This window comes from Microcebus murinus, chromosome 4 (assembly GCF_040939455.1).
Source record: "Microcebus murinus isolate Inina chromosome 4, M.murinus_Inina_mat1.0, whole genome shotgun sequence".
Taxonomy (NCBI): Eukaryota; Metazoa; Chordata; class Mammalia; order Primates; family Cheirogaleidae; genus Microcebus; species Microcebus murinus.
The window spans coordinates 96979606-97004458 of NC_134107.1; the positions used below are offsets into that span (position 1 = coordinate 96979606).

General features: G+C 44.8%; 1 protein-coding gene across 2 annotated transcripts; it reads left to right on the forward strand.

Annotated features, from left to right (window-relative positions):
• The first annotated feature begins 8097 nt into the window (after positions 1 to 8097).
• Positions 8098 to 18376, forward strand: CD3E (CD3 epsilon subunit of T-cell receptor complex). Of its 2 annotated transcripts, none has more exons than XM_012773628.3 (9): positions 8098 to 8385; positions 8500 to 8607; positions 11264 to 11284; positions 12070 to 12084; positions 14030 to 14047; positions 14462 to 14680; positions 15871 to 16038; positions 16594 to 16640; positions 17746 to 18376. In XM_012773628.3, the coding sequence occupies exons 2-9, from the start codon at positions 8559 to 8561 to the stop codon at positions 17800 to 17802; spliced, it is 594 nt and encodes a 197-aa protein (XP_012629082.2). In that variant the 5' UTR covers positions 8098 to 8385; positions 8500 to 8558; the 3' UTR covers positions 17803 to 18376. The 2 variants fall into 2 exon arrangements, with proteins under 2 accessions (XP_012629082.2, XP_075858671.1); XM_076002556.1 differs by having other exon boundaries at positions 8503 to 8607.
• The last annotated feature ends 6477 nt before the right edge of the window (positions 18377 to 24853 follow it).

The window sequence follows — 24853 nt, forward strand, 5'->3', positions numbered from 1 at the left end:
CGGGGTCTTGCTCTTGCTCAGGGTGGTTTCGAACTCCTGACCTCAAGCAATCCACCTACCTTGGCCTCCCAGAGTGCTAGGATTACAGGCGTGAGGCACCGGGCCCAGCCTGGCTTTTTTTTTTTTGTACAGACAGGTTCTTACTTGTTGCTCAGGCTGGTCTCGAACTCCTGACCTCAAGCGATCCCCCTGCCTTGGCCTCCCAAAGTACTAGCATTACCGGCGTATGCCACTATGCCTGCCGGCTATAAAACATTTTTGAAATATATGAAAGACATTTGAAATAAAAGGAGGTTCTAAAAACCATGTTCATGGAATGGAAGACTCAGTATTGTGAAAGTGTCAAAGTGTGAAAGTATTTAGACACGGCATGCTGTAGTAGATGCAGTTGGTGCCCTGCCCCATCTCATTCACCTGGTGAGTGCACCCATCCCCAGGTTCTGAGAGCATTGAATGCTAATAGCTTCCCAGCAAGTCTTCACCTGAGAATTGCCCTCCACTGACAGGTAGCTATGAGAGGTTACACCCTGTCCCCAAGGCATCCTGCAGCCTATGACTGACAAATATGGGAATATCAAACTTCAGCCTCCTGCCTCAATGGGGGACAACTCCGTGAAGGCATTCTTGCTCCAGAGCTCCCCTGGAGACCAGATTGAGGCTAGACTTCAGCTGAACCCATATTTTGAACTAACTTCTCTTCTCCTAAAGTGCCATCCAGTGCCACCCTGCCCCCCTTATAGGAATTCACCAGGGCACTTCCTCACCACGTCACTTGAACAAGAATTGCCATCTCAAGCTCTGCGGCTGGAGACCAATCCTAAAATAGTTGCTACCAGAAGTAGTCCTCAAAAGCAGATTTTAAGGATGGGATTCTGGAGTTGAATAACAGATGGCAACAAAGACCTTATCGACAGTGGTAGGTGGAGTGACAGTCCCTGGGGTGAACTGGGACAAGATTAAGGTGGAAAGGGATACACTTGCTGGTAAAATGTCCCTGGCATGTGAGAAGTTCAGATAAATGGTCTCTATGAGGATTATGAGCCGGGCACACAGTGGTGTGCCTGCAGTCCCAGCTACTCAGGAGGCAGGAGGATTGCTCAAGCCCAGGAGTTCAAGGCTAGCCTGGGTAACAGGCTTTTTTTTAAGACCCTCATCTTAAAAAAAAGATAGAAAAAAAGGATTGTGAAATTGGCTGGTCGTTGCTTAGAACCACTGATGGGTTAGAGAAAAATGACAGGCTCAGATCAGTTACTCACTAATTAAAAGCAAAGTGTGAGTCAGAGGGCAGCATTTAAAGATCTTTTGTCCCGCAGCCAGAGGGCAGACTAAGCTCAGGCATGGGTCTCAATTGTAAAAGTGGAAGAATTTCAGAGAAGAATGAATTCTTAGCCTAGGCAAGTTGCCGATGTCAAAGTAAGAGCCATGATAAGAAGAAAATAGGACCCAAAGACTGAGCAAATGTGACTTGAGACCCTGGAATTTGCAGATTAACCTGAAGCCTCTGGGCCTGCAGAATGGACCCCCTTGTCAGAGGCCTCCTGAAAGGAGGTGCCTTCCAAGCCACTGTGAGCTTGCCTCAGGATCTGCCCCCACCTCCCCTCCTGGCCATCAGATCAATCACTAGGATCAAATATCAAGATGACCCAACGGAGGAAGTGCTAGGCCTGCTAAAAGAAGAGAGAGAGTAACATGCCAACGCAGTTGCACAACCTGGCTGAAATGTACTGGCAAGAACGGGGAGAATTTGCCTGCAAGTGGCATATGGCTCAAGTAGGGTAGAATATAAAGCTGGGTAGAGGGGGCCTTGTCAATGTGGGGGCACTCTCTCAGGACACAGGATTTAACACCTGGATTGGGCCCTGGGAGATTGATTTAATATGCTGCTCAGAAAGCTCTTAAAAGTTTGGTGAAATTGGTGGCCTACATTAAATGAAGTAGGCAATCAGAACTGCTGTGGCAGACTATGGAGACAGGATTGAAAAGGCTCAGAGAAGTGAACAGAATGAATCTCCTACAGAGTAGCAGAAAACTCACCAGTTCCAGTTGACTCTGTCCCTCAGGAGGACCTAGAGGACTTGCCAAGTGCCTTCTGGTGAGTGGGCACCAGCATTGTTGAGACGCTCAATACTGGTCATCTTCTGTAAGCCTGGACTGATGGTAGATGTGATCACAGACCTGGCTCCTAGTTAGTAATGGGAATGACAGCAGAGGCCAGCTGGCAGCACTTAACCCCTGGAACAAGTTGGCTATAAAGTCTAACCACCAGCCAGTAGGCCTGATTCACAGGGATCTGTGGAAATGACTAATAGAAAATGGTATTCATAAGACGGGCTTGCCAGATTTAGCAAATAAAAATATAGGTTGTCCAGGTAAATTTTTTTTTTTTCTTTTTTTTTTCCGCGCGCCACCGCCGCCTCGCGCGCCCTCCCTGTCCAGGTAAATTTTAATTTCAGATAAATAACAAATAATTTTTTAGTGTAAGTATGTCTCATACATATCTGGCTCTGTGTGTGTATGAGAGAGAGAGAGAGAGTGTGTGTGTGTGTGTGTGTGTGTGTGTGTATATGTCTGTGTGTTTAACCCAAAGACATCCAAGAATGAGTGGGCAGACAGGTGAAGTGAGCTTCACCAGCAGAAAGTCACAATTCCCTTCAGAGTTTGAGATCTTAGCCAATCCTCATACCCAGAACCCAGAAGCCATCAACTGAAAGAAAGGCCAGGTTCTCATAAGAACAGACATTATAACACCATGGCAAGTACACAAAGTAGTGATTCCCCCACTCCTTCCTCACAAGAACCTAGAGCCATTTTACTATGGAAAGGAGAATACCCAGGTCTTTCTGGAGCTGTTAGATATAGGGCTCAAGTTGATGGTTATAACCAGGGTCCCAAAGTGCTATTATGGCTGTTAGAGGAGGGGCCCATGAAGGTCAGGTGACAAATGGAGTTTCTACCCGAGTCCCTCACTAACACACCCACTCACCATTTTCCTGGTTCTTATATGTGTAACAATGGACATAGCAGTTGGCAGAACCCTCACCTCAGCTGCTTGACCTACAGGTAAGAGCTATTGTATTAGGAAGAGTCAGTGAAAGTCCTTGAAAGTTTCCATGACTCCCAGACAAGATAGTAAATAAAAAAATAATACTGCAACCTAAAGAGAATAGTAGAGATAGCGTCACTTTCAGAGACTTAAAGAATAGTGGTTGCATTACATTACCTATTTAATTCATTGATTTGGCCTTTGCAAAAATTGAGGAATCACTGTGGATGAGAGTGGACTACTGCAAACTTAACCAATAGTAGCCTCAATTGCAGCAGCTATGTCAAACATAATATCTTTATTTGAACATTCACACACAGGTAATACACAATACACTTTCCTTGTCTTTCCTGGGGCTGTGTTAACTTGCCAATTCTCTGTCACAGTCTGAAGGGCTCTGGACAGTCTGTGAAACATTACATTGGTCCCCTATATCAATGACATCACATTAATGAAATCAAATGAGCAAGAAATGGCAAGTACTTGGAGGCGTTGGAGAATGAGAGATAAACCCTATGAAGACTCAGGGGTCTGCTACATTAGTGACCTTTTTAGGAGTCCAGGGTCTTGGGCCAGCCAGGCCATTCCTTCCAAAAGTAGGGCACATGTTATTGTACTTTGAACTATCCCCGCCATTAAGAAAGAAATGCAAATGCCTTATAGGCCTCTTCATTTCCAAGTGACATGAAACTTGTCAAGCTTTGAGTGGGGCAGCTCTGCTACACACCAGCATACCTGCTGGCAGTTAGAAGTATCTGTGGTGGTGAAAGATGCCTTTTGGAGTTCATGCAAGCTCTAGAAGGAGAATCTTAATGTTGACTCCTAGGCTTCTGGAGCAAGACCATCCCATCTACAGCAGAGAATTATATATATTTCAAAAAACATCTCTTTATTACCTGGTTCAATGAAAACAACAACAACAAAATACAGCACCTGGCATGTACTAGAGTAGATAGATACATTGGTAGAATTTGAGTGACTGACTATGGGACATCAATTGACCGTTAATCCAGAAGTGCCCATTATAAGCTAGGCACTGTCAGACCCACCAACTCTTAAGGTTGGGTGGGCACAACAACAATCTATTGTAAGACAGAAGGAATACAATGTGGGTCAGGCATGAACAGCACCAGAGAATAAAGCTGCCACTGCAGGAATAATGGCCCTGACTCCTCCATCATCCACCCCTGGGGCACCAATACTCCACCTTCAGCTTAACCTGTGGCTGCATGGTAGGCCATCCCTGAGGACCTGACAGAGGAGACTAACGCCTGAGCTTCCTTAGCAGATGCCAGCTTGGTATGTGGATGTAAGCCCCAAAGAGAATGCTGCAGCCCTGCAGCTCCCCTCGGGGATGGTCTTGAAGGAGTAGTGCAGGGAAATCCTCTCAAAGGGCAGGGCTCCTGGGGTTGCACCTGGTCATCTACTTTATGTGGAAAGAGAAGTGGCCTAAACAGAGTTCAGTGCGAAGCCCCTGATCTGGCCTCATCCCTGAAAGAAACCAACCAGTTGCTTCTTGGGAAGTGGATTACCTCAGACCCTTTCCAAACCAAACCTGGAAAGGGCTCAATTCAAATTTGACATGTTCTGGTTATGAAGTTTGATTTTCTTGCCTGCAGTGCCTCAGCTAGCCCCACCATCCAAGAGTTCCCATACCACCTGTCCTATCGGCATTGGGTTTTCCACAGCATCACAACAGACCACAGGACCCACGTTACAACAAACGTGTGTCAATGGACATATGACCGTGAGATCCACTGGTCCTAGCATATACCACACCACCCTGAAGCTGCCAGCCTGATGGATCAATGGAATAGTCTGTTGAAGACATAGGTAAGGTATCAACTTAGAGATGACACCCTGCTAGGATTGGGCACGATAGCATGGTATCTTCAGGACATGGGATACATCTTAAACTAATGACCATTATGGGGTACTGTGTCCCCAAGAGGTAGAATACATGTGTCCAGGAACTAAGGGTTAGAAGTAGCAGTACCCATGCTTACCATTACTCCCAGTGGCCCACTGAGGACACTTGTCCTTCCTACCCCAGCACTCTAGGCTCTGAGTTTCTAGAGTCCATGGCTTCCAGAGGCAGAATGTTTCCGTCATAGTCCACAGCAAGAGTCTTATTAAACTTTAAGCCTCACCACTGCCAAGAGACCAGTAAGCACAAAACACTATTCACTTTCCCAGCAGAGAGAATCTCTCCTTACCTGTTGATAAGGAAGAGGCAGGGCTGCAGGGAGCTGGGACAATACAGACAGAATCCAAGGCCCCCCAGGGCACCTCTTACTGTCCCACCATGCAGTTTTTTTTTTGTTTTGTTTTGTTTTGTTTTGTTTTTGAGACAGAGTCTCACTTTGTTGCCCAGGCTAGAGTGAGTGCCATGGCGTCAGCCTGGCTCACAGCAACCTCAAACTCCTGGGCTCAAGCGATCCTTCTGCCTCAGCCTCTTGAGTAGCTGGGACTACAGGCATGCGCCACCATGCCCGGCTAATTTTTTCTATATATATTAGTTGGCCAATTAATTTCTTTCTATTTATAGTAGAGACGGGGTCTCGCTCTTGCTCAGGTTGGTTTTGAACTCCTGAGCTCAAAGGATCCGCCCGCCTCAGCCTCCCAGAGAGCTAGGATTACAGGCGTGAGCCACCACGCCCGGCTAACCATGCAGTTTTAATGGTCAACAGACAAGTACAGCAGCCTCAACCTGAAAAGGCCATGGTGACCAGGGGCTCAGACTGCTCAAGCTATGTCAGCAGAGGTGCTAGCTGGGGCTGGGAGCCATCCAGAATGGGTAACAAAGGAGGGAGGTGGTGACGACAAGATGGAACTCCCAGGCAGCAGTGGCAGTGGGCCTGCAGTGTGTCCTGCTGACTTTCCTTTTATAAGCTTCTGCAGGAAAAGAAAGCAACCAGAATCCTGAATAGGCTATTCGAGGGTGGGATGAAATTATTATAGGAAGCAAATGGATCCAAGCAGTGCAAGGGGGTGAGCTGCGGGGGTGCTGTGTGGCACCACCCAGGTCCCTTTAAGGACTGCTCACTCCTCTGGGGGATTGGGATTCTCATCCCCCAAAAACTCACAATTGAGCCCTGTCAAAGGCATTGTGCTCAGGGGAAGCAGCAAACTCACCCACCTTCACCTCTCCTCTGTGGGAACAGCTCACATCCAACGACTGGATGATGTGCCCTTTGCCTCCATTCAGGACAACCCTGGAGGGTCGCCCAGGCCTGAGAACTGCCTGTGGCATTGGCTGAGGCTCCCGCTGCAACCTCATCATGGTTCACCTTCTCTCTCTGCCCCATCCTGCTTCCTCCCTCCCTTACAGGTGCTGCTCCTGCCCTCCCTCAGCGAGCCACCTGCACAAATGTCCATCTGAAAGTTTGCTTCCCAGAAAGCCCAACGGATGACAATGCACATTTACAGCTATGAAGGTAACCGCCAGAAAAAAAAAAAGAGCAGTTTAAAAAGTTTAAAGTGGTTTTCTCTAGGGAGAGGATGGGGCGAGGCAAAGTGGGGCAGGGGACTGTTGTCACACAGCCCTTCTGTGTCTTTGTTGTTTTTAATATGTTCATGTGTTACTTCCACAATTAAAAGTTTTTTCATTTAAAAATTATAAGAATCTAATACCGTCACTGTTCTGTTTTTAAACCCTTCAATCGCTTCCTATGGCCCTTCAACAGTCCTTAAGAATCCTTAGCATGGCTTGTCAATCCCTGCCCATCTGGCCCTGCTGAGTTTCCTATCGTACTTCTTGCCGCTCCTCACACTCTCTGTTACCTGCTCATCTGGAGTTTCTGTTTCTCTTCCTCATCTCTGGGCTTTAAACACACTGCTCCCTCTGTCTGGAGTCCTTTGCCTGTCTTCCGCACCACCTGGCTCACTTGTGTGCCTCAATCAAATTTCAGCTTAGATGTCACCTGCTCAGGGAGGCCTTCTCTACCCCCAGACTATCTTGAGACCCCCTTCTGTCACTCCCGCCACCGCACCTGTGTACCTTCTTTCCCAGCATTAGCCTCCTGAAGTTACCTGCTTAATGTCTACATTTCCTTTATTTGGGCACGAGGGCTCTCTCTCTTGTTACGGCTCCATTACTAGCACCCAGCATATAACAACGGCATAGTAGATGGAAAATATTTACTAAATAAGTGAATTTTGCCAAAATGTATTCTAGAGTCCGAGCTCTGTGATCTGCAACAAATTATATAACTGTCTGGACTTTAGTTTGCTCAAGTATAAAATGAGGCTACCTACCTTAGAGGGTTGTTTTCAGGATTAAGTGAGTTATGTCAGTAAAGCCCTTAGCACAGTGCCTGGATATAATACCCATTTATTATATTTATTATTATTATTATTTATTATAATACCCCATATAATACCCATCAATTCATGCATGCTTAAAAACAAACGCTGCATCAATTTGCACTCACACCAGTAGACTTTGATACCATCACTCTTTACCTTTCCAACATTGAGTACGGTGTTTTTGTTTGTTTGTTTTTGTTGTTGTTGTTTTTTGTTTTTTGAGACAGATTCTCACTCTGTTGCCCGGGCTAGAGTGCCATGGCATCAGCCTAGCTCACAGCAACCTCAAACTCCTCGGCTCAAGCAATCCTTCTGCCTTAGCCTCCCGAGTAGTTGGGACTACAGGCATGCACCACCATGCCTGGCTAATTTTTTCTATATATTTTTACTTTTCCAGCTAATTTCTTTCTATTTGTAGTAAAGAGGGGGGTCTCGCTCTTGCTCAGGCTGGTCTCGAACTCCTGATCTCAAATGATCCATCCACTTCAGCCTCCCAGAGTGCTAGGATTACAGGCATGAGCCACCACACCTGGCCTGAGTACTGTGTTTTTAAGTATTTTTGTAAAGTTTATAGGCCAAAAGAATGACATCTCATGGTTTTAAGCCAACATGTATTTTCAAGCCAACAGGTTTTGCTAATAAGATGGTTGTACCCTGCTGCTCCACACCGGGCACACCGTAAAGAAAGCAAATATTCAATGCTCCTCTCTCTTCCTGTTACAGCTTGGAGGGGGGGGGGGGGGCATGGGGGTGGTATCTGAGAAAGGAGCCCCAGTGTGGAGGAGCATTGTTCATGGCCTGGGCCGCTAAGTGGCAGGTGTTTTTCACGGCACCTTCAGGTTTCATCAGAATCCTCTTGCTTGTCCTTATAGGAAGGCTGTGGGGCCCAGCAGCTCTCCTCAGCCCAGCCAGGTGGAGGCCTGTGCCTTGAACGTTTCCAAGAGAGGTAGAACCACCAGGCCCCTCGACACTTCCTGTGTGGGGTTCAAAAACCCGCCTCCCCTCCCAGCCTCCGGTGCTTGCTTAGGAAAATGGTGAGTCTCCCTCTGACGAAGACCCCTTTTTCATGCTAGCGTTGCAAACAACGGCCCCAGGGGCCTTATCTCCAGCAGATGTCTTGGAAAAAATCCTCTGATTTCTTCTTTCAGCAGTCATAAGCTGCCGTGTCTCCGCCATCTTAGTAGAGTGAGCGTCCTGTGAGAGGAAGATGCAGTCGGGCACTGTCTGGAGAGTTCTGGGACTCTGCCTCTTATCAGGTGAGTAGGAGGGAATGAAAAAGGGTGATGTGTCTCCAGACCACTGGAAGGCTCACGGCATTACCTGGCACTGCCCAGTGGCACCAAGAAGCCTCAATCTAACAGAAGACGTAAGGAACTGTTTGTGCTACATTAGGGTGGGGAATTGGAGCCGGAGGCTAACGAGAAAGATATGCCCCAGGTGCCTGGGGGAGCCTTCCAAGAGCAGTCAAAGAAAAGAGGTGGGAATGATCCTATGTATTGACCAAATTCTGTTGGTGAATTTACTGAGCCCTTAAGAACTAACAGAAAAGAGGTTAGAGAGCAAAGCTCCACTCCTTGTTTTGGGGAGATCAGCTAGTTGGACCCAAACTGCACAGGGTATACACAGCAAGTTTAGTATCTTTGAGACAATAAAATGCCTCATAATTTTCAGGCCTTTTTAGGTGATCAAGAGCTTTCAATTAGTTTTGTCCTTTTTGAATCAAGGTGGGATATAAATTGACAGATAACTAAGACCATTTACATATTTCATATGAGATAAATAATATATTTTTTTAAAGTTGCCATTTACTGAGTGCCAGGTACTATGTTAAGAAAAAAGTCTTAGGCCGGGCGCTGTGGCTCACGCCTGTAATCCTAGCTCTTGGGAGGCCGAGGCGGGCGGATTGCTCAAGGTCAGGAGTTCAAAACCAGCCTGAGCAAGAGCGAGACCCCGTCTCTACTATAAATAGAAAGAAATTAATTGGCCAATTGATATATATAAAAAATTAGCCGGGCATGGTGGCGCATGCCTGTAGTCCCAGCTGCCCGGGAGGCTGAGGCAGAAGGATCACTCGAGCCCAGGAGTTTGAGGTTGCTGTGAGCTAGGCTGACGCCATGGCACTCACTCTAGCCTGGGCAACAAAGCGAGACTCTGTCTCAAAAAAAAAAAAAAAAAAAAAAAAAAAAAAAAAAAAAAAAAAAGAAAAAAGTCTTTATGTGTGTTAACTGATAACACCATACTTCTACCTTGGAAGGAAGGTGTTATATCCTCTATTGTACGAATGAAGAAATTGATACTCAAAAATGTTAAATAACTTGTTTAAAACCACACAGTAAGTGCTAAAGCTGATCTGGGAAATCAGGACTGTGTGTCTGCAGGGCCTGTGCTTTGAATGACTGCATCACATGAGGCAAAATGGCTCATGAGGGTTTTATTTCAAAAACCTAGACAAGGCCATCACAGGGGCCCCTAACTCATTGGGTTTCTCAAACTTGAATGTGCACACAAATCACCTGGGGTTCGTGTTAAAATGCAGCTTCTGGGCCGGGCGCTGTGGCTCACGCCTGTAATCCTAGCTCTTGGGAGGCCGAGGCGGGCGGATTGCTCAAGGTCAGGAGTTCAAAACCAGCCTGAGCGAGACCCCGTCTCTACTATAAATAGAAAGGAATTAATTGGCCAACTGATATATATATAAAAAAAAAAAAAATTAGCCGGGCATGGTGGCGCATGCCTGTAGTCCCAGCTACCCGGGAGGCTGAGGCAGAAGGATCACTCGAGCCCAGGAGATTGAGGTTGCTGTGAGCTAGGCTGACGCCACGGCACTCACTCTAGCCCGGGCAACAAAGTGAGACTCTGTCTCAAAAAAAAAAAAAAAAAAAAAAAAAAAAAAAAATGCAGCTTCTGTTTCAGGAAACCTGCAGCAGGGACTGAGATTCCACATGTCTAATAAGCTCTCAAAGTTATTAATCTGCTACTGGTCCAAGGAACATATTGAGTAGCAGGGGCAGTTTTAAGAAAAACTATGCTTTTTCTTAAAAAAAGAAAAAGTAGAATATCAAAGACCCAGCACCCCGAGAATTTTAACATCATAAGAACATACCCATCTGGGGGATGGTCATGATGGAGACTCAGACTTGTGGGGGGAGGGGGGAAATGGGCATTTATTGAAACCTTAAAATCTGTACCCCCATAATATGCCGAAATTAAAAAAAAAAATTCAAAAAAAAAAAAGAACATACCCAGTCTGCTCTGGGGATAGGGCAGTAGGGAGCGTGTCTCACCAAAGTAGAGGCTTTGCTAAAAGAACAGTTTAGGTATACAGAAAATTTTCAGGCAATGCCAGGGAAACCTCAGTTAATGCTGAGTGAGGAGACTTTGGAGGGCCCTGTGGAAATGTGATCGAGCTCTTCAACGCACGGGCTCTAGTTGATGAGTAATCAGGGTTTCAAATATTTCCACCTCTGTCTCAAGCAGAAAACAAATGGAAAAACTGAACCATCAGACAAGCAGGAGCTAGAGATGAAACAAGAATCCCAACATTTATACCCAACCAAGGGCTTGTTTTTCTTTCACAGAGACCAACTTTCAAAATGGAGGCTTGGTTGCAAAATTCTTTTGATATTTCTCCAGTCACCCAAAAAGCAGTCCTAACTTTTTCTGATTTCTGCTTGCCAAACACTTCTAATCTCATATTTAATGCTAGATGCTTTCTTGCTCTATTTCCTCCCAAACTGCCCAGGAACCCCTGGTCAATACCCAGCAATAAGTTTACTTTCCTGGGGTATAGAAATGGCTAGGATCTAACCGTAGTTGAGAGGGACTTCAGGAGCCATAACACAGCCCTCTTTGTGTTTGGAATTGCAGGCACCCACAATATTTACTAACTTTTTATTATTATTATTTGTTTTCTAGTTGGCACTTGGGGGCAGGAAGGTAAGATACCCTTTCTTTCTTTGCTATAAAATCAGCCCAACATTCTTTGTATTTATGAGTGGAACTTTCTCTCAGCCTCTCACAGAACTTCCACAGAGACCAGTGAAAGGGATTGCTCCCATCTTTTCCTTTGCCTTTTTCTCATAAATCTAGAGATATTTCTAGCCAAGTGAAGCAACAGAGATCACAGGAAATAACAAGTCTTAATTATTCAAAAGCAAAATCTCGACTGTTAAGTTGAAAATGCCAACCATTCTCGTTTGTCTGCATTTTACATTTGCTGTGAGGTTTTGTGGAGGTTATGTGGCAAGAATACGTGAACAGGGTTACTCTGGATACGCCTCTGGGGAAATATTTGGGTACATACTCAGAATCACATGTCTGAATACTCTGAATGTGCCTCCATGTGTGTTCATGTGTGTGCACATGTGTGAGTGTGCTTACCCTGGACTTACTTTCTCAATCATAGCGGTAAGAGTTCCGTGTGTTGCAACACAAGAAGCCTCTCTATCCAATCAGCTCTTCCAAACTGAGTGAACCAATGGTGTATTTAAATGCAAACACTGCTCATCTACATTGCACTGTGGAGCCATTTTTATAAATAGCCCTCAGATATTTAATAGAAGATATAAGGCTCAAAACAGCTTTTCATGAACAGCCAAGAAAATTTGAAGATCCATTGTTTCCAAAAGGTTGAGGGAAGAGTCCTAACCCATGGGAGGAGGGTCTGATCTTAGCTGCTGATAGAAATATTACTAATGGCCTCTTGTCATTTTCCTTTTCAGACAATGAAGAAACTGGTAAGAGGATTTTCACTCTATATGAACTCTTTTCAAATGTGGAACAATTTTACTTAAATTCAGCCAATTAAAAAAAAATGGGAGACAAAATGATCATAGAGGACAGGAACAGTAATAAGCACTGAGAACTAGAACTAGTAAAAGGAAAATACAGCTATCTTTCAATGGAATCTGTATGAAACATGCCTGTATTTGTTGCTGTCATGTCTTGTTATAGCTATGTGTATATGTATTCCTGAGCACACAGTCAGTCAGGTGAGAACACAAATGTAGGTGTGGGTTGGAGCTACCATGCGTTTTTGTATAAACCATGAGATCCTTGAAGGCAGAGACAATGTCTCATATACCTAGGCCAGGGTCTGGCACATATTAGCTGTTCAATGAATATTTTTGAATGAATAAATGAACAAAACATATGAACCCATTGCTAATTCCCTCCTCTCAAGAAGCCAATGGTCTTGTGTAAGAACACTGATGTCTAAGCATAGACATCTAGACTCTTGTATGAGCATGAAAAAGTCTAAGCTCTCCTACTGAATTTATGCCAATTAAAGTTGTGAGCAATTTTCTTTACACTCCTTTTTTTCAAACAAACATACCAAGCAGAATATAATGTCTATTTGCTTTTAAGCCATTTTATTTATGATATCTAGTTCACTTAACATTTCTAAGAAACATCAGTGCTGAAAAATTACTTATGAGTCAAAATAATATCAAGTATCTATGGTCATCATATTCAACTCCCAATTATTAGCAAGTAGAAAGCCTGGGGAATAATTTGCATTGTCTTCCGCCTCGGCCAGAGGGCTGCCTGAGCAACTGGGTCAGAGCTCAGTTCTGTTTTCCATGGCAGCAAGACCCCAAGAAGGAAAAGAGGAAAGGAAGTGACATCTTTCTTGAGCATATGCTATGTGCCATTCACGTTCACCCTCTTTATCCCTTTAATTCTCACAAAAACCTTGTGAGGTGGGTGTTTTAGTTCCACTTCCCTGATAAGGAAATTGAGGCTCAGAGAAGGTAAATGATTTGCCCAGAGCTGGGATTCAAACACAAGGCTTCTGACTCTGAGTCCAGTGCTCCTTCCGCAGTAGCGTGCTGTCTCCGAGCACCACCACCTCTCCCGTCTTCCAGCGGCCATGCCCAGGCTCCTCAGGGCCCAGTGTTTCAGCCACAAGGTTTCCAGGAAACAAAGATGGACTCAGCTTTACCTCCCAGCGCAAAACTAGCTGCTGTGCGGAATTTGGCTAGATCCCCAGATAGCATTAGTGAATTATGAGTTGATTTCATCCGTCCACACCAATGGGCCTTCCCTCTGACAAAAAATAACTGAGAGTTGATTATGTTCAAAGATAATATAAAGCCAATTTTTATTGAAAGAACCATTTCCTCAAAATGTATAGGTGCTTTACATCATTTAAAGGCAATAACAGAGACAATTATACGGAATAAGAAGATGTTTGTTCTCTATTATGAGGGACTCTGTTAGCTATAAGAAATAATTTCGGAGAAATTATTATTGGGCTTACGAGAAATAGGTAAGCCCAAGAATGAGTGATGCAGTGGTGTAGAGGTCTTTGTCCCTGAGAAGGCTGTTTCATATCTGGAATACAGTTCTGGCTAATGCTAGAGGCAAGAGACTTCTAGAATTTTTCAGCCTTAGGACTTTAAGACTTTCTGATCTTCAGAGGGTTTGGGTGTAGAAGCACATGCTGGTATAGTCTTAATTTGATGTACCTGAGTTATATCTATAAGCTAAGTTACATCTCTGAGCTAAATCTCATGGCTAGGTACATACCTCACCTTCAAGACTTAGGGGTCCCTAAATGATGAGACCCACTTTGGGAATTCTTGGAGGCAGTGTCTAGTCCCACTAGAAAAATTTTACCTACTATTTAAACTTAAACCAGAATATTTTCTTACCGCTCTTTCCTTTTTTCATTTTCAGATGGTCTTATGCTGAAACGTGAGTTTATCAATCTTTTGTTTACTCCCTGTCTGAGGATACAGATTGGTGGGTAAAGGAGAAAGAACTGATTGAGAGAGATTAACCCCAAGAACTGAGGTCCTCCCAACTTTACATGCTCATCACCCATTTCAGAAAGTTTCCAGATACTAATGTTCATCCTCCCCTTCCCAAGTCCCCATGTCCCTGCCTAAACCCTGAAGCCACCTTCAAAATGTTCTCTAGTTTTCTTTCCCCCACACATCCCCTTTTCACACTCTCCAGCAAGTAAAACACCCTTCTGACAAGCAAATCTAAGACCTGCATGACAGATGTCTTCCTGCATTTGGTTGGTTCTTTTGTCACTAATTTGCCTTTTCTGAAAATTCCCTGGTTTCTCCCTCCAATTTCCCTCCTTTTGCTCCTATTCCCCAGCATATCAAGTCTCCATCTCAGGGACCACAGTAGAACTGACATGCCCTCTGGATCTTGAATCTGAAATACACTGGGAAAAAAATGGTAAAGCATTATCCGAGTATCAGAACGAAAAGCAGCTATTGTGGAAGGAATTTTCAGAAACGGAGGACAGCGGTTATTATACCTGCTACGCAGACTCGAAGAAAAAGAACCACTATCTCTACCTGAAAGCAAGAGGTAATACAGGTCTCCAGAAAAGGCCCCAGTAGGCCCCTTAGGGAGGACCATTTCAAAGGGGAATTCTCAATGATTTCCCCTGACCCAACTCACAGTCCCCTAGCATCTTTGTGCTTCCTCCTATGCTCAACCCTGGGACACTCTGGAGCCACACAGCATCAGCGTTTTCTGGAATATGATAGAACACCAATGGGGGCTGTCTGGGTAGCCTCAATCTGTGCTAGATCTAATATTTTATTTTATTTTATCTTATTTTATTTTTTTTTTTTTTGAGACAGAGTCTCACTTTGTTGCCCAGGCTAGAGTGAGTGCCATGGCATCAGCCTAGCTCACAGCAACTTCAAACTCCTGGGCTCAAGCGATCCTGCTGTCTCAGCCTCCCAAGTAGCTGGATCTACAGGCATGCGCCACCATGCCCAGCTAATTTTTTGTATATATATTTTTAGTTGGTCAATTAATTTCTTTCTATTTATGGTAGAGACGGGGTCTCGCTCTTGCTCAGGCTGGTTTTGAACTCCTGACCTCGAGCAATCCACCCGCCTCGGCCTCCCAGAGTGCTAGGATTACAGGCGTGAGCCACCGCGCCCGGCCTTAGATCTAATATTTTAGATCAGGATTCCCAAGAGACAGGATTGGGTCATTTAGATTGTCTCACACCCAGAATTTTAGCAGTGAGTTTCTATAATGCTGTATCCAGAGATAAATTCTTCAGAAGAACTTGCAAAAAAGACTCAAAACTATTATCGTGAAACATCATAAACTTAGGCATAATAATAAAATAGTAACGATAGCTAACATTTAGTGAGTGCTCGTTAAGTTTCAAGCACTGTACGAAACACTTACCAGGGATTTTTTTTTTAGGTAATCCTCTCAACAACCACATGAGTTATTCAATTGCCATTTTGTAGATGGGGAAACAGAGGCTTCGTGAGTTGAAAACACATTTCACAATTCTCACAGCTAGTGAGTAATGAAGCTGAGATTCGAACCCGGGATTCGAGCTTCTGCCCATAACCACCACACTTTGCTTGTTGTTTTTGTTATAAACATATTGAAAGGGAGGGCTCTGGCCGTGGCAAGCATGTGACATGGAGGGGAGAATGGCCTTCATTGTTCCTTCCTCACCTCCAGTGTCCTCGTGTCTTCCTAAATCAGTGGAATTCTCTTCTCCCCACCCCCACGCCCCACAGTGTGTGAGAACTGCATGGAGGTGGACGTGATGGCGGTGGCTGCAATTGTCATAGTTGATGTCTGCATCACTCTGGGCTTGATGGTGCTCGTTTATTGCTGGAGCAAGAATAGAAAGGCCAAGGCCAAGCCTGTGACGCGAGGCATGGGTGCTGGCGGCAGGCCCAGGGGTAAGACTGCGGAGTTGGGTCGGGGGAGATTCCTGCCAAGGGGGCCGTCCAGCCGGGGCCAGGGCGGGTGGCACATCCACAGCTGGGTCAAAACAGCTTCTGCAGGGCATTCGCTCTGACACCCTATCTCAACAGAGGGTTTTGCATCTCAGATCACTTCTCTCCTTCCCACTCTAGAAAAGTGTAAAAAAGCTTATGAGCATGATGGGCTCCCTCAAATGCCTGTCAGTGCTCTGCAGTAATCAGATCCCATCCCCTAGCTGTGGGAAGAGAAACTTTGAAATATTAGTTCCTTTCTTTTCCTTTCCCTTCCCCGTGGAAACAAACAATGAGAGGACCTTGAGCTGAGGAAAGTCACAAATTGGTGAGATCGGCATGAGGGTCCTTAGAGATGGGACAAAAGACAGAGACGAGAAAAGGGGGTTGAATGGGAAAGGGAGTTGTAGAGAACAAAGGGGGTTGCCATCCTCCAATGGGGTCTCATTGGCACAGTCAGTGCTGCCAGATTGGTGTTCCCTCATGGAAACAAAGACTTTTCCCTTCCCTCTTCTGCAGGACAAAACAAGGAGAGGCCACCACCTGTTCCTAACCCAGACTACGAGGTAACGGGGGATAGAGTGGGCCAGGAAGCTGGGTGGTGGGAGTCCTTCTAGTGGGAAGGGGGAACAGGTGAGACTGTCCATCTCAGGCGTCCTCAAACTATGGCCTGAGGGGCACATGTGGGTGTTTTTGCCCATTTGTTTTTTTGCTTCAAAATAAGATATGTGCTGTATGCATAGGAATTTGTTCATAGTTTTTTTAAAACTATAGTCCAGCCCTCCAACAATCTGAGGGACAGTGAACTGGCCCCCTGCTTAAAAAGTTTGAGGACCCCTGGTCCATCTCTTCTGCCAGATACTTCAAAGCCCTGCACCCAGGGCTCCCAGCAACCCCCCATGTGCCCACCTCTGCCTCCTCCATGGTAGGACAGGCCCACCTCAAGGCTACACAGCTCCCGCAACAAGAAGGGGTGGTGGGCCGGGGGGAGACACACTACTCTCTCTCTGGCTTATTCATAATCTGGGATACAACCATAGAGAATATCATATATGCAAACTCTAACACAATAAATTCAGGGCTGATATTCCACCAGTATGCACCAATGTAGTCATACCAGTTATTAACGTACCTCATTGGTAAATAGCCCCAAGCTTCTCCCACCCCAGCCCACCCTATCTCTTACACACACACACACACACACACACACACACACACACAGCTACATATCACAGCCCCTCCGCCACTGGGCTGCCTCTTGATTTGCGGTAACTGAAGAGTTAATGCCTGACATAGCAGTGTGTGCACTACCAGCTGTTGAGTATTTTGAATATCACACCTAGATACACTCAACAAATATTTATTGGACATTTACTTTATTGGGCATTTAAGTATTTACTTAAGCATTAGTGACTTCTTTAACCCTAAGAAAAGCCCAGGGAGATGGGTCTCTAGAGTCCCATTTTTGAAATGAGAAAGCTGAGGCTCACAAAAGGAGGTGACTGGGTCAAGTCCCCTACCCATCTCCACGAGGTTAGAATTCGAGCCGCCTCCTCACTCCAATCCCACAAGTTCTTTCCGCTGCACAAAAGCTAGATCTTTAGTGCCCTTTCTTTCTTAAGAAGCACATCTTCCCACCCTACTGACCACCCGCTCTCCCTTCCACCCCAGCCCATCCGGAAAGGCCAGCGAGAAGTGTATTCCGGCTTGAATCAGAGAGGCATCTGAGGACAGACCATACAGCACGCTGCCTCCCACTGGTCTGGCTCCTCTCCTGGCACCCTGCTTCTCCCCATTCCCTGGGCAAGTCTTGGACCCCACAGGAGGATTGTTCCTGAACCAGTGATGAACTCATACCCTACAGCCTTGTCCCCAGCTCCCTCCTTCCTGCCTGCTCTGCTGGTGACCAGTCCTAGGACATTGCTGCCGTGTTGTCCCTTGAAACATTATTGTTAGTTATACCCTCACACCTGGCCTGCCACTCTTGTCAGGATATTTATTTCTGTTATTCTCTCCCTGCCAACTCTTCCTGTCCCCAAGGGATGTTACTTCTCCCTTCAGCTCCTTCCTTTTCCTGTGTATGAGTTGTCCCCCATTCCATCTACCTCTCTGTTTTTCCTGCTCTCTCTTCTGCAACCCTTTCTGGGGATGGACTGGGCAGAGGTCCTGTCCCACTCACAGATCCTGCCCCTGCTACCTCCCTTTGTCTCTACCTTAAGCCACTGCATGGCCATTTGCATCTCCATAAATGTGCTGGCTCCTCTCAGCTGAGAGAGAGAAAATAAAGCATATTTGGCTGAAAGAGTTGCTGGTCCTCTTTTCTGTTAGGCTCTTGTTTCCTAAGAGCACACAGGTCCTCGCTACCTCTTACTAAATACCTCTGTTATGATCCCAAATGTGAGCACTGCCTATTTTCACAGCTGGTGGGGGCATTATCTGAAGCTCTTTGGAGAGGGCATCAGAGAAAGAGAGGGAGTGCTAGAGAGAGGGAGGGGTGAAAGAAAGAAAGAGAAAGAAAAAGAAAAAAAGGGAGAAAGAAAGAAAAAAGGAAGGAAAGACAGAACAAAAAAGAAAGGAAGGAAGGAGAGAAAGAAGGAAAAGTTTCCTTCTCTTGGAGGAAAGCATCAAAAATGGCAGAAAGTGACTGATGGATCCCTGATGGGCGGGGAGGTCAGTTCAAAGAATGGGCAAGATAGAAACAGAGGCCTTGAAGGCAGATGAAGGTAAGAGAAGGGTGGGTTTGGGGGTAGACACAGGTTTCCATCAGCTGCCAGGGCTGGGGAAGGGAGGAGGGGGGTGCTCTCAAGCAGGCCATGCTCCCCCACCCAGAGGCAGGCTGCGGTTAGGCAGCAGGATGTGGGCTGTGCTTGCTTCTTCACGCCCTGGGGCTAGAGGGAGAGAGATGCAGAGGCAGCAGCCAGGGGCCCAGGGGCTGGTGTGGGAAGGCTTCGTTCTCAACTTCCCACAGCACACTCAGTTCCCAGAGAGAGCTGGTCGGAGTGTCCAAGAGCCATCTTAGTCCAGCTTCCCTGCCCAACTAAAACATGAGACAAAGTAGGTGAAAACAATAGCTTTTAAGACATTGGACACCAGGCAACAATGGTCAGTGATCCCTGAGAGGTGGGGAGAAACAAGGGAAGCCCTCAGATTGTTCCAGCCTACCACCTAGAGAGAGTTTGCAGGGAGGGAGACCCCAGGCAGAGCCCAAAGATCTCCCTGAGGTGAGCAGACAGAGACAGGAAGCCAAGAATTCTAGAGTTTACAGGAGAGCGTGCAAGCCATGAGAGAAATGCACCTGGAGGGACCCACAAAGGGCCCTTACTATAGCTTGGATGTTTGTCCCCCAAACTTCATGGTGAAATTTCATCCCAATAAATTTTGACAACTTAGAAAAAATTTACACAGTCCTTGAAACAGCTCACTAAAGATGAACTAAACTAAATATCTGTTTATTAAATAAATTGAATTTTTAGTTAAAAAATCTTTCCAGAAAGAAAACTGCAGACTTAGATGACTTCACTGGTAAAATCTACCAGACATTTGAAGAGGAAATAAAACCAATTCTGTATAAACCCTTCCAGAAAATTGAAGAAGGAAATTTTTCCAACTCAATCTATAGAGACCAGATTTACCCTGTGTTGATGATCCTCATTAATTTTATGTGTCCACTTAGGCCATGATACCCAAATATTTGATGTAATATAATAGGATGTTATCATGAAAGTATTTTTGTAAATGAGATTAACATTTAAATCAGTAACTTTGAGTAAATCAAAGTACCCTCTATAATGTGGGTAGACCTCATCCAAACACTTGAACGTTAAAGAGAAAACACCCTGAGGTTCTTTGACAGGCAGAAGGAAATCTGCCTCTAGACTGTCTTTGGGCAGCTACAATAGCAATTCTTCCCTGGGTCCCCAACCTGCCAGCATACCCTGCATATTTTGGACATGCCAGCCTCTACAGTCACATGAGCCAATTTCTCTAAAACAGAACCAGTAGAGTGTATATACAGTCATCCCATTCCTTTGTGGAGGATGGGTTCCAGGATCCCCTCCTCCAGGAATACCAAAATCTACAAATACTCAAGTCCTTTATAGAAAATAGTGTTCCTTTATTTTTATCCACCTCTCAGAGATCACTTTCCATTGTTGCCTGGTGTCCAAGTCTTAAAAACGATTGTTTTTACCTATTTTGTCTCATGTTTTAGTTGGGCAGAGGTGACACAGGGTCAAGGGCAAGCTTATTTTTTTTTTTTTTTTTTTCATTTTTCTGGAGTGGAGAAAGGGCAAGCTTATTTTAAGCACAGGAGAGATGTGAGCATTCGATGGAGAGGAAAGATCAAGTTGCAAGGACAGTTTGCACATAACCTACATATATCTTCCTGGATACTTTAAATCATCTCTAGATTACTCATAATACCTAACACAATGTAAATGCTATGTAAATAGTTGTACTATATTGTATAGGGGATAATGACAAGAAAAACATCTGTACACGTTCAGAACGGATGCAGTTATCTATTTTTTCTCAATACTTTAGATCTGTAGCTCAGTTCTGTTTCTCTGGGAAACCCTAATATATCCTGATATCAAAATCGTACAAAGGCATTACAAGAAAAGAAAATTATAGACAAACTCCTCTATAACATAGATACAAAAATTCTTAACAAAATTTTAGCAAATTTAATCCAATAATATATAAAAATAATACATAATGACTAGAGTTTTTCAGGAATGCAAGGTTGGTTTACCAGATCACGTCATCAATTTAATTTACCATGTTAACAGACTAAAAAAGTAAAATCATATTATCATCTCGATGCAGAAGAAGCTCTTGACAATACCCAACATCTATTTTTGACAAAAATTCTCAGCAAACTAGAAAGAGAACTTCCCCAATCTGTTAAATGCCATCTAAGAAAAACCTATAGTTAATATTACCCATAATGATGAAAGACAATGCTTCCTCCCAAGATCATGAAAAAGGCAAAACTGTTCTCCCCTTCTATTCAACATTGTACTAGAAGTACTGGCCAGTTCAATAAGCCAACAAACTGAAACAAATAGGAAAGTAGAAAATGAAACTGTTTTTTTCACAGATAATGTGATTGTCTATGTAGAATACCCAATGTTTGGTAGCTACTAGAATTAATAAGTGGGTTTAGCAAGTTTGCAGGGTACAAGATCAATATACAAAAATTAGTTGTATCTTTATATACTAGCTATGAACAATTGGAAATTAAAATTTTTTAAATATAATTGCATCAAAAATATTAAATACTTAGGGAGAAATATGGTAAAAGATATATTCATAGATTGGAAGACTCAATATTGTTAACATGTTAGTTTTAAATTGATCTATAAATTCAATGCAATCCTGATCAAAATCACAGCAGGCATTTTTGTTGTAACTGAGAAGCCAATTCAAATGGGAGTGCAAAGGACCTAAAATAGCCAAAACAATTTTCTTTAAAAATTGCATCCCAGGCCGGGCGCGGTGGCTCACGCCTGTAATCCTAGCTCTCTGGGAGGCCGAGGCGGGCAGATTGCTTGAGGTCAGGAGTTCGAAACCAGCCTGAGCAAGAGCAAGACCCCGTCTCTACTATAAATAGAAAGAAATTAATTGGCCAACTAATATATATAGAAAAAAATTAGCCGGGCATGGTGGCGAATGCCTGTAGTCCCAGCTACTTGGGAGGCTGAGGCAGGAGGATTGCTTGAGCCAGGAGTTTGAGGTTGCTGTGAGCTAGGCTGACGCCACGGCACTCACTCTAGCCTGGGCAACAAAGCGAGACTCTGTCTCAAAAAAAAAAAAAAAAAAAAATTGCATCCCAGCTATTCCACTCTGAGTATTTATCCAATAGAAATGAAAATATATATTCACACAATGACTGATATATGAATGCTCATAGCAGCTTAATTTGTAATAGCCTGAATCATGAAACAACCCAAAAGACTCTCAATGGGTGAAAGGATAAGTGAAGTGTGGTATATCCGCACAAAAGAGTACTACAGGACAATAAAAAGGAATGAATGTGCTACAGGGTGGATGAATCTCAAAATAATTATGCTGAGTGTAAGAGTCTAGACCAAAAAGATTGCATATATTATTTCATTTATATGAAACTCTGGAAAAATGAAAATTAATCTGTAGTGACAGTGGATCAGTGGTTGCCTGGGGTGGGGGTGGAATAAGGAGGAGAAGGATCTTTTCAGGGTGTTGGAAAGGCTCATTATTTTGATTGTGGTGATGTTTCACCAGTAGATACATATGTCAAAACTTACCACATTTTAAATATGTGCAGTTTATTCATGCCAGTTTTCCTTTAAAAAGCTGTGTTGGGGGGGGGTGTTTGTTTGTTGAAGACAGGATCTTACTCTGTTGCTGAGGTATGAGTGCAGTGGCGTCATCACAGCTCACTGCAATCTCAATCTCCTGGGCTCAAGTGATCCTCCTGCTTCAGCCTTCCAAGTAGCTGGGACTACAGGTGCACACCACCACATCGGGCTACTTTTTGTAGAGATGGGGGTCTCGTGATGTTGCCCAATTTGGTCTTGAATTCCTTGCCTCAAGCATCCTCCCACCTCAGCCTCCCTAAGTGCTAGGATTACAGGTGTGAGCCACCATGCCCAACCAATAAAGCTGTTTCTTGAAAGCACCAAAACAAAGAGCCAGACAGGACACAAGTTTCCAGAAGGGCTCAGATGGAGGGCAGTGTTTCTTGACTTTGGCTTCACATCACAATCACCTTAGGCAGTTTTAAAAGTCCTGATGCTCAAGCTGCACCCTAGATTCATAAAAGCAGAATCTCTGGGGGTGGCACCCAGACACCAGTTTTGGGGGTTTTTTGGGGGGTGGGGTGACAGGGTCTCACTATGTTGATTAGGCTGGAGTGCAGTGGCTATTCATAGGCACAATCATAGTGCACTGAGGCCTCAAACTCCTGGCCTCAAGCCATCCTTCCACCTCGGCCTCCCGTGTAGTTGTAACTACAGGTGTTTTTGCCACTGCACCCAGCTGGCACTAGTATTTTAAAATCTCCCTAGGAGATTCCAAAGTGCAGCCAACACTGAGAACTGGTGAGTGGGAGGTGTGAGAGAATATGAGGAGTACAAGGTATTAAGAAGTGTGCAGTGCATGGGAAGGATCCAAATCATTGGTGAGATATAGGCCAGGGAAGGGATGCCCAGGGTAGAGAGATCCAGGGAGAAAGCAAGGGCTTGGGTTAGGGGACTACAGTGGTAAGGATAGAAAGGGTAGGAACAAATCAAGACCAACGTGTGTGTAAACTGGAAGTGCATTCTATTTCTCATGAAATTAGAGTCTGTGTGCATCTTGAGGAGATGGTAAGCAGAAGCGCCCTGTTCTTTGGCTATATGGTTGTTAATTCCTTTCTCCTTTGGGAATCCTGGTCTAGGAAACTCCCGATGTCATTAAACTCTCCCGAAGCTCTTTAAATTAGTTGTGAAATCTGAGAACAAAAGGAGGGGTTCAGCTAGTGCAGTGGCTCACAACTGTAATCCTAGCACTCTGGGAGGCCAAGACGGGAGGATAGCTTGAGTTTGAGACCAGTCTGAGCAAGAGTGAGACCCTGTCTCTACGAAAAATAGAAAAACTAGTCAGGCATACTGGCGCACGCCTTTAGTCCCAGCTATTTGGGAAGCTGAGGCAGGAGGATTGCTTGAGCCCAGGAGTTTGAGGTTGCTGTGAACCACAGTGATGCCACTGTACTCTACCCAAAGCAATAGAGTGAGACTCTATCTCAAAAAAAAAAAAAAAAAAAAAAAGAGGGGTTCTTCCCAGTCCTAGGATCCAGAAACTGTCATAAAGGACACAATAGAGTAAGTGGCTTCAATTCTTCCTCTAAACCAGAGACTCTCAATTTCAGCTGCTTCAGAATCACCCGGGGACCCCATGTCTAGAATAGAACCTAAGTATCTATATTTTTAATATATCCCTCAGGCTCCCAAAGTTTCAGAACCACCACTAATCCACTGGCTAATGATGACACCTATTAAAAATTTCCCAAGCCCCCATCCAGTCTCAAACTCTAGCTTTCCAGGTAGATGGAGAGGGATAATGTGGTTTTTTTTTATTTTTTTTTATTTTGGCATATTATGGGGGTACAGATTTTAGGGTTTCAATAAATGCCCATTTCCCCCCCTCCCCCCAAAAGTCTGAGTCTCCATCATGAGATAATGTGTTTTAATGGATGAAGGGATTCGTGTATCATGCATTAGGCAGGAGCAATCCAGGGACAGATCCTGGGGAAAGGAAAATCAATTGGCACCTTTGATATAGCTGGTGGCAACTGCTCACCAGGGCCATAAAGCTGAGGCCAGCCCTTTTGCAGCAGTGGGACTTTGTCGCACACATGCTCTGAGTCTTGGTAAGAAGTGAGTCCCAGGTACCTTGATGTTGCCACCGCCCCGGCTCATGATGTCATGGAAACTTCTGTGTGGCTGGGCTCCTGAACACAGCAGCCTGCCTGTGGCTGTGGTGAGGCAGCACAAACCCTGGAAGCTTTGTGAGAGGTGACTGGAGTCAACAAGTAGCCATGGGAGTGTGGTGGGAACACTTCCCCCAGCGAGCCCACCGGGCTACAAACACCAGAGGGCCAGAGTGTGGTGGGAGACTGCCCATCACACCATCCATGTGGGGCAGAGGAAGGGAAGAGATAAAGGAAGGACACAGGTGGACAGGGAAGGCAAGGTCCCAGCCAAGTCAGGACAATTGTCATCCTTTGCCCAGGAGCCTTGAAAAGTCCAGGCACCTG

Bases quoted from the DNA above. Each gene is read 5' to 3' on its own strand.
- CD3E (XM_012773628.3), top strand. From the start codon at position 8,559: ATGCAGTCGGGCACTGTCTGGAGAGTTCTGGGACTCTGCCTCTTATCA. The intron at 8,608-11,263 runs GTGAGTAGGAGG...TTTGTTTTCTAG, and splicing joins GGGACTCTGCCTCTTATCAG to TTGGCACTTGGGGGCAGGAA. The intron at 16,641-17,745 runs GTAACGGGGGAT...CTTCCACCCCAG, and splicing joins TTCCTAACCCAGACTACGAG to CCCATCCGGAAAGGCCAGCG.